The sequence below is a fragment of the Chiloscyllium plagiosum genome, chromosome 20, assembly GCF_004010195.1.
Source record: "Chiloscyllium plagiosum isolate BGI_BamShark_2017 chromosome 20, ASM401019v2, whole genome shotgun sequence".
Taxonomy (NCBI): Eukaryota; Metazoa; Chordata; class Chondrichthyes; order Orectolobiformes; family Hemiscylliidae; genus Chiloscyllium; species Chiloscyllium plagiosum.
Genome location: NC_057729.1, coordinates 51,948,491 through 51,957,899, shown reverse-complemented (window position 1 = coordinate 51,957,899; position 9,409 = coordinate 51,948,491). Strand labels below are relative to the sequence as shown.

The following is a 9,409-nucleotide window of genomic DNA, read 5'->3' as shown; positions in this document are numbered from 1 at the left end:
GCTGAGAGTTCGGGCGTGCATAAAGGATCTCACAGGCATGCATAAAGGATCTCACAGGCAAGCCATGTCTTGGTGCTTGTTGGAAAGTTCAGACGATGAGGCATTCTGCCAAATGGCTTTGACAGTCTGCTCAGGGAACTGCTCAATAGGATCCGCTGTCTCCTTTTCCCGAGGGGTCTCAAGGACACTACGTGTTGACCACTTCCTGATGGACTTGTGGTCAAAGGTGTTTTTCTTCATAAACTTCTCCACGAAGGACAGGTGATACGGAACGGTCCAACTACTTGGAGCGTTCCGCGGCAGCGAGGCCAGGCCCATCCTTCGCAACACCGGGGACAGGTAGAACCTCAGTACGTAGTGACACTTGGTGTTTGCGTACCGGGGATCCACGCACAGCTTGACGCAGCCACACACAAAGGTGGCCATCAGGGTGAGGGTGGCATTGGACGTGTTTTTTCCACCATTGCCCAGGTCTTTGTACATTGTGTCCCTTCGGACCCGGTCCATCTTTAATCTCCACATGAAGTGGAAGATGGCCCGGGTGACTGCGGCGGCATAGGTTCTGGGGATAGGCCATACCTGTGCCACATACAACAATACTGACAGTACCTCACACCTGATAATCAGGTTTTTTCCGGCGATGGAGAGCGACTGTTGCTCCCATCTGCCTAGTTTCTGCCTCATTTTCCTGATCCGCTCCTCCCAGGTCTTGGCGCATGTCCCAGCTCCACTGAACCAAATACCCAGCACCTTTAGGTGGTCATTCCTGATGATGAAGGGGATAGAGGATTGGTCGGCCCAGTTCCTGAAGAGCATGGCCTCGCTCTTGCCTCGGTTTACCTTGGCCCCCGAGACCTGTTCGAACTGGTCACAGATGCACATGAGTCTGTGCACGGACAGCGGATCCGAGCAGAAAACGGCGACATGTACAGGGAGGCCTTAACCTGCAGACCCCCGCTGCCAGGAATTGTCACCCCTCTCAGGCTCGCACCCTTCCTGATGGATTCGGCAAATGGCTCTATGCAACACACAAACAAGGCAGGAGAGAGAGGGCAGCCCTGCCTGATTCCAGATCTTACAGGGAAGCTATCTGATTCCCACTCATTGATTGAGACTGCACTGACAATGACAATTACAGATTCCCTCCCCAAAGCCCATTTTGGAGAGAACATCCCTCATATATGTATGCGATATCATGTCGAAAGCTTTCTCCTAGTCCAGGCTGATGAGGCAGGTGTCCACCCCCCTGTCCTGTACGTATGCAATTGTATGCCTGAGGAGTGCGAGACTCTCAGCGATCTTCCTGCCCGGTACAGCACAGGCTTGGTCAGGGTGGATCACCGGTCCCAAAGCCGACTTGACCCGGTTGGCGATGACCTTTGACAACATTTTGTAGTCTGTGTTTAACAGTGAGATTGGTCTCCAATTTCTAATTTCCTCCCTCTCCCTCTTCTGCTTGTAAATGAGGGTGATGATGCCTTTTCTCATGGATTCACTCAAATTAATTAAACATTGATTATTTGTTAATGATGCTTCTTTGTGGAGTGATCAATAAACCACTAGAACCCCATCACAGCATTAAGTGAATGTGGTTTAACTTTGTTGTGTCAATCTGTATTTAACTGTGCTAATGTTGCACCTTGTTGAATCCCAAAACAATATAACAATACTTGGTCTGCACAAGTTCGCTCTAAATTGCATTTTCTGACACCAGATTTTATGGTAATCCAGTTCTGATCCAGCCAGTTACTGGGGGAGTAATTTCTGGATGAATCAGATTGCAATATTCATAGAGCCGTGACATTGAATGATACTGCTCACTGTCAGATACTTGCCTTCATATCATTTATCCTCTAATTTATTTTAAAGCAACACTGCTTATTTTATCTTACCATTAGAAAGTAGGTCATGGTAAGTGCTGTACAAGCTGGTTAATATAGGTTAAAGGATTATGAAGATCTCAGATAGCAACATGAATGAATGAATAAACCTTGCATTTATATAGCACCTTTCATGACCTCAGGATCTCCTGAAGCACTTTATAGGCAATAAAATATGTTTGAAATGCTGTTACTGCTGTAGTATAGGAAACATGATAGCCAATGTGACATAGCAAGCAGTAATGTGGGAATGACCAGTTACTCTAGCTTTTTGTGATGTTGATTGTGGAATGATAAGTAACCAAGAGACTAGCATTAACCCCTCTATTCTTCTTCTGAATAGTATTATAAGATTTTTCTGTCCATCTGAGAAGGCAGACTGCGACTTGGTTTAACATGTCATCCAAAAAGACTGTGATCGAAGCCAAAGCAACTCAATATCAGGGCAATAACTTTCATGAATGCAATGCTTTTAAAATAATGAACATTCCCAAAGCTCTGTCTGAAAAGGTTTAGAGGAGCTGATCCGAGTCACATTTAAAGATGTACATTTTGAGGAGTTTGGTTTTATAATCATTACACCATGGTTTCCCAAAGTGTGAGTTGGGACCCTAAAATAGGGTCGTTAGCGGAACATTTGGATTTGTAAACTCTGAGGCAGCAACAGTCACTATAGACCTTGGTTGCAGCAGCTGTGCTCCATCTCACACAGCCACCCTGCCCCCTTTCAGTTTTCACTTAGGTGTTGTGATCATTTTCAAGCCTCAAAATGGGGTTTCAGTCGGTAAAGGTTTGAACAGCACTGTGTTGCAAAGACTGAAGTGTTGCGTAAGAACAGCTGACTACCAAAGGCACTGTTCACAGTGATTTAGAAGATGCACTGTTTCAGGATAATGGTGTCATCAATGAAATGTGACAAGGTAAGACGAGAACAAAAGAACACAGTTTAAATATCAGTGGTGTCTGATTTAAGACAGAGATGGGAGATTTATTTTTTCTCTGAGAGGATTATACGTCTTTTGAACTCTCTTCCTCAGAGAGCAGTGGAGACAGGGTCATTGGGTACAGTACTTATGAAGCAGAAATAGATTAATTCTTGACTAGCAAGGAAGTCGATGGTTTTCAGGGGTAGGCAGGAGCGTAGAATTGAGGCCACAGTTAGATCAGGCATGATTTTGTTGAACAGCCAAGATGTCTAGAGGGGATGAATGGCTTACTCCTGCTCCTAATTCATATGTTCATATGAACATATGGTGAGAAAGTGATGACATGAGGTAAATGTGATGCTGACAGTGACTGAGGGCTATACACAAGGCCTTTAATGTGGTATTAGTTAACATCAGATAACATTGCACACAGAAAATGTGTGAAGTTCTGTCCTCAAGAAAAATGTGATAGAGAATAAGCATTCAGTTTTGTATCCTTCAAATGTTTATTTCTCGTTACTTCAGATGAGAGATATGAAAAGGGCTGCCAATTCCCTATTAGCCTTGTTATAGTCTCACACAAGGTCAAAGGTAGTCATTGAGAGTGAAACCAAGAGCTAGAAGCTTAGATTTCCTACAGTGTGAAAACAGGCCCTTTGGCCCAACAAGTCCACACCGACCCTCTAAAGAGTAACCCACCCAGATTCATTTCCCTCTGACACTATGGACAATTTAGCATGGCTAATTCACCTGACCTGTACATCTTTGGACTGTGGGAGGAAACCAGAGCACCCAAAGGAAACCCATGCAGACACGGGGAGAACATGCAAATTCCACACAGACAGTCACCCAAAGCTGGAATCAAACCTGCCACCCTGGTGCTGTGAGGCAGCAGTGCTAACCACTGAGCCACCATTCCACCCCAAATGGACTTTCTTAGGAACCATATGAATTTCTCACTTTAACTTTGGTAATTGTTCAGTAGGATCTCAAATGAAACAGAGGCAAATGCTATGCTTAACCATTTGAAATACAGAATCGAGTCATAGAGTCATACAGCATAGAAACAGATCCTTCAGTCTAACTAGACCACACCAACCAAGTTCCCAGAGCAACTGAAGGTAGGTTTTTCTGGTGAAGTGAGTTGTTTACAAAGTACACCAGGGGTCAATGGGTCACAATCTCCCTTTTAAGTCAATCAATTATGGGTTCAAGTCCCACTCTAGTGGTTTGAACAGTACCTTCAGTCTTTATCTCCAGTAAAGGAAATGCTCCATTGCTAGAGGTACCAGAGATGAAATGCTAAATTAAAGCTCAGTCTGTAATCTCACGTGGATATGACAGTTTCCTTGTCTCTATTGTAAAACTAGTCTTAGTGACAACCCATGTTGAGAGTGTGTTGCTGGAAAAGCACAGCATCCGAGGAGTAGGAAAATCGACGTTTTGGGCCGGAGCCCTTCATTAGAAAAACATTCCTGATGAAGGGTTCCGGCCCGAAACATCAATTCTCCTGCTCTTCGGATGCTGCCTGACTTGCTGTGCTTTTCCAGCAACACACTCTCAACTCTGATCTCTATCATCTGCAGACCTCACTGTCTCCTTAGTGACAACCCATGCCAACTATCATAGATTGTTGTAAAAACCCTCCTAGTTCACTAATGTTCTTTGCTTACATGTGGCTCAGCAAACTGGTTGACATTTAATGGTTGTCTAAAATGGATCACTGAGTTGAAAAGCAATCGGGGATGGGCAACAAATGCTGGCCTTCCCAGTGACATTGACATCCCATGAAAGATTAATAAGAAAATAAACTATTACACTGAACAGCAGTGAAGTACCTGCTGAGCATTCCAGCCAAAACATATCCCTCAATTTTCATCATTAAAAGTCAAACTATCTGATCATTATCATATAGCTTGCTATGCTCAATTTGGTGTTGTTTTAGTTATTGCAACAGTGACGACACAACAAAATAACACACATTTTTGGCTGTAAAGTGCTTTGTGATACCTTGAGGATGTGGAAGATTCTATAAAAATGCAAATCTGTATTTCTTAATAAGTTGTGCAGTCTATAATGTAGTAAGCGCCATATGTAGCCAATGGGGAACGAAGTCTAATATAGTTGAATTGCTACTTAACATATTGCAGGCTAGAGGATGTATTCACTATTTGACAAGTGTTTTACAGTAAGTTATATTCCATACCTATGACCATAAAATTCCAGGCATAGCACTCTGGTCTTTCAATACGGGCAGATATTGGCCAGAACTCCCTGTTGCTGCCTCACACTTGAAAACTTTTCTCATTTGTTGTCCTAATATAACATAATGCAGAAAATATAGAACTCTCTTTCCTTTAATCATATGTCCAAGAATTTATAATTTCTCTGCAACCTGAGAGGAGCAAATCCCTTCGAAGTAATTCATCTGCTTATGAATGCTTTTTCTCAAAAGCATATCAGCGTCTTAAAATGTTATGTGTATGTTTAACAGGGCATCTTTAAGCTCAAAGCAGTTCTTGCTGGATGTTTTCAGAGCTGGGAAATCAAAGCAACAAGTTGCAGCTTACTAATTAAGGAATGCAAGCAAGGAGAGGAGGCATTACATAGAGGTTTGAGAGAGGAGGGAGAAATGGAGGGAAGGAAGAAGGTTTTTTTATTCATGAGATATAGATGTCATTGCATGGGCCAGCATTTATTGCCCAACCCAATTTGCCTTTGAGAAGGTATCAGTGAGCTGCCTTTTTAAACCACTGAAATCCATTTGATATAGCAACATCCACAATGCTGTTAAGGAGGGAGTTCCATTAGGTTTATTCAATAGTAGTGAAGGAATAGATATATTTCCAGGTCAGGATGATGAGCAGCTTGGAGGGGAATTCAAAACTAAATCTACAGTCATCTCACTTTTCAGCACTTGGCCAATAGCATTGAATGCTATAACATTTCACGTGTTCACCCCAAGTACTTTTTAAAAGTTGTGAAGTTTCCTGCCTCAACTATCCTTTCAGGCAGTGCATTCCAGACGTTCAACACCATCTGAATGTAAAGATATTTCTATTTTCTAAGAAGCTTTTGTGAATTTCCGCAGTGCATCTTGTGGATAGTACACACTGCTGCTACTGAGCATTGGTGGGTGGAGGGAGTTGATGCTTATGGATGTGGTGCCAATCAAGTGGGCTGCTTTATCCTGGATGGCGTCAAGTTTTTTGAGAGTTGTTGGAGTTGCACTCATCCAGGCAAGTGGGGAGTATTTAGTCACACTCCTGGAGCATGCCTTGTAGTTGGTGGACAGATTTGGGAGGTCAGGAGATGAGTTAGTCCATACAGATTTCCCAGTCTCTGACCTGCTCTCATAGCCACAGTCCCAGATGTAGTGAGGACTGACAGAAAATGATGACCTTACCAGCAGTACCCTCATCCTGTGAATGAATCAAAAGGAGAATTGGACTCCCTTGAATGAATTAAATATTGATAGAAAGGATTGGGGCAAGGACGAGGGTTTTCTTTTAAAAAAATCCTTACAGGGTTCCCTGCTGAATAGATACAATAGAACACGGGTAATCGAGGTAGACAGAGAGCTGAATAAGAAAAAAACACAACAGGTATGGCAGGCACTAGTTAAAATTGGGAAATACTGCACCCGTCCCGCTGTTTCACAAACTTTATTTTCCAAAAGAAATAACAACACGTTCTAACCTCTTGCTGTGTAATGATATGTTATCAACTAACGAGGCTATCTATAGTACATCTTTAGTTCCTATTCTTAGCGGGCCCTGGACTAGAGGTTAAAGAGGTCACCTTAGCAGTCTGGAAAAGCCAATTTTTTTTTCAACGGATTCAGAAATTGGAAACTCAGCATTGTTTTCGTTCCAGTTCTCCCTTCTTTGTTCTCTCCTGGAGACACTGCTTTTCCCCACTCTGTACTACAGGCAAATCCACTGATGTCCCCATCATGCTCGCACTGTTTCTGGACAGGCAGTGTCTTTGCCACGAGTTCAGAGCTAATTGTCTGCACTGGGTTGGAACTCACGTAATTGTCTTCACTAAAAATACCAAACACATCAGTCCGGTCATCAAGAAGAGTCAGTCCATCATGGGAAGCCAGTTTCAGCTCCTTGTGTGATGCTAAGCTCAGGTCAGATTCACATCCCCAGCTCAGTACCTTCATGGGTCAGCTCCTGTGCACGTACATTGTGCATCAGGGCCACAGCAGCTTGTTATTTTTCTAACCCTCCCATCCCCTTTTAGCAGGGATGATTTGACGCCAACTGTTGCAGCTATAATGTGTGTGTCCGGCAGAGATCAGCTTACTCAGCAGATTGGGGTTTAATTAACCCTCGGACCTTCTGCCTCCGTGTTGCAACTGGAGCTTGCAATCACAGCATCCCTGAGGCACTCCATGGGAGCAATTATCAAACGAGATTTGGCACTGTCTGGAGTTGGGAGGACAGGTCGGTCAAAGCTGGAGGCTTTAAGCAGCATCTTAAAAGCGGAGACTAGGGAACTAAAGGCAATAATGACCTAAAGCAGCTTGTTCAACGCTTCCCAGAGCGATACCCTAATGTCTTGCTGCCGAGTGTGTGTACATTAGTGTTTCCAACAGGGAAGTGCAGGTGAGTAGGGTACCAGAGAATAGGCCACTGTTGCTTCTTCAAGGAAAGTGGGGTTTAAGTGAGGAGAAGAGTTAGAAACCTATGTCAAATCCACGGCAAAAACTTGTAAAACTACCAATGGTAAAAGCCGGATTCGAGGAATAGATGCTTAAGGGTTGTGACTTTGGCGTTTGGGATGGGGAAGGTCCAAAGGATTGGGGAGAGAAGAAGAAACGAAGCAATAAATCTTTGCACTTGGAAAGGATCTGCTTGAACCAAGAATTTGACCTCGCAATGAGAATCAGGTAATCTAAAGCGAGCTGCGATCTAAAGGCAAATCTTTCTTGTCAGTTCCAAGACATCAGCATTTCAAAGTAAGGCTGTCATAATCCGTCAATGTGATCATTTTTGCAGAGGAAGATGTGAAAGGTCGGAGGACCAAGCTGTCAGTTATACCTCAGATATAATATTTCCAAATTTCGCTTCATATCTTGCCATTTGATCATTGCTTTCCAATAATGAAATGTGATAGTTTTATAATTTTGCAATTTCTGGGTTGCAGTTTCTGAATTGGCCCCATCAAAATGTTTTTTTTTCATTCAAAGACTTGAATGAAAAAAGCTAAGAGTCAGCAAACTCAGATCCTGTTTGGCAGGGGCTCGCCTCAGCTGAATTTAAAGAAAACTATTGTTCCCTTTGTCTCGCCGACATTCTAAGGAAGACAACTCGCGGTTGTTTTTTTTTGTTTTGTATGGATCAGTGTTGGGAAGCTCACACTGACAGATCAACAAGTTTTTTTTTCGAGCAACTGATAATCTCGAAAAGCCACTGCTGGTTTTCCTTCCACAACCTAGTCCCGTGACCACAAGGCAACAATGACAACACCATCAAAAAAAATCCAGCAAATCTACGACCTCTCGCCACCTAACAAATCCATCGTCCAGAAGTTTCACTGGTTTGCACAAAGGGGAATAATTCTCTGTTGAAGAGCTGCTCTTGATAGATGTGTAGATTGGCATTATGGAAGGGGCAGCGATAGCAGATTGGTGCACACGGGTGCTTGAAGAGATTTTTTCACACACACACAGAACACACAAGCACAGAACAGTTAAGGAAACATCATTCTCTTTAAACATTCAGGAAGATTGTTTAAAATATATATTGCACACATACACACACAAGCAATCTGTGAACTCACCGTTCTCACTGACCCGGACCCCTAAGTTCTCCACAGTGTCTGTGAGAGACCTGCTTATTGTATACGAGTTGTCAAGGTGTTGTTGAGAAGCTGAAACTGCAGCAGAGGGAGAGTGAAAACCATCTAATTTCACCTTCTTAACGAGGAACGATCGAGGCATGTTTTTAAAACAAAACAAAAATAAACAATAAAATAAAATAAACCCCACGGCGTTATTCCGTTATCTTTTTCTTATTGTTCTGAATTTTCAGCACCCAGGACAGCTCATAGAACGGTGTTGCACAGGCTTGTGTGAAAGAGAGGAGGGCGGGAGGGAGGGAGAGAGGAGGAGGGATTGGCAAGAGAAGCTGAGGTCAGCAAGCAGACAGCATTTATATGGAGCGCAGCCTCTGAGATCAGGTGGTGCCTAGAAATGGAGCTGCTTAACTTTAATCCATCAAATGTCTCTAGAGAGGCACATCAAATTACAGCTGAGCAGTTTGTGCATACACACACACAATAGTACAAGTGCGCCCGAGAGAGAGAATCTAATCCTTCTCGTGAAGAAACCCCACAGTATACAAGAGCTGCTGGGAAAATCCTATCTTCCAGAATTGCAAAAATGTACATCTCTATAGAGAAAAGACGATGCCGATTTCATCCACCCCGCCCCCACCATCCGCCGTGTGGTAGGAACAGTCCGCGCCACGTAGGAAATGAACTTCCACTTTTATTTCTTCAAAGGCTAATCATTGTAGGATCGGACGCTTTGGTGACGCTAATAATGTCACAGATTGGCAGATAAAAGCATCATGAAATGTCGCAGGTATT

The 9,409-nt window shown here is 43.3% G+C and overlaps 1 protein-coding gene across 1 annotated transcript in view; it reads right to left on the bottom strand.

The window, feature by feature from the left end:
- The window catches only part of LOC122560277 (transcriptional repressor scratch 1-like), a 45,869-nt gene extending 36,985 nt beyond the window's left edge, over positions 1 to 8,884 (bottom strand). The window contains exon 1 of the mRNA XM_043710815.1: positions 8,600 to 8,884. Within this exon, the coding sequence (XP_043566750.1) occupies positions 8,600 to 8,759 (160 nt within the window). The 5' untranslated portion in view covers positions 8,760 to 8,884. The remainder of the gene's footprint in view (positions 1 to 8,599) is intronic.
- Between the last annotated feature and the right edge of the window lie 525 nt (positions 8,885 to 9,409).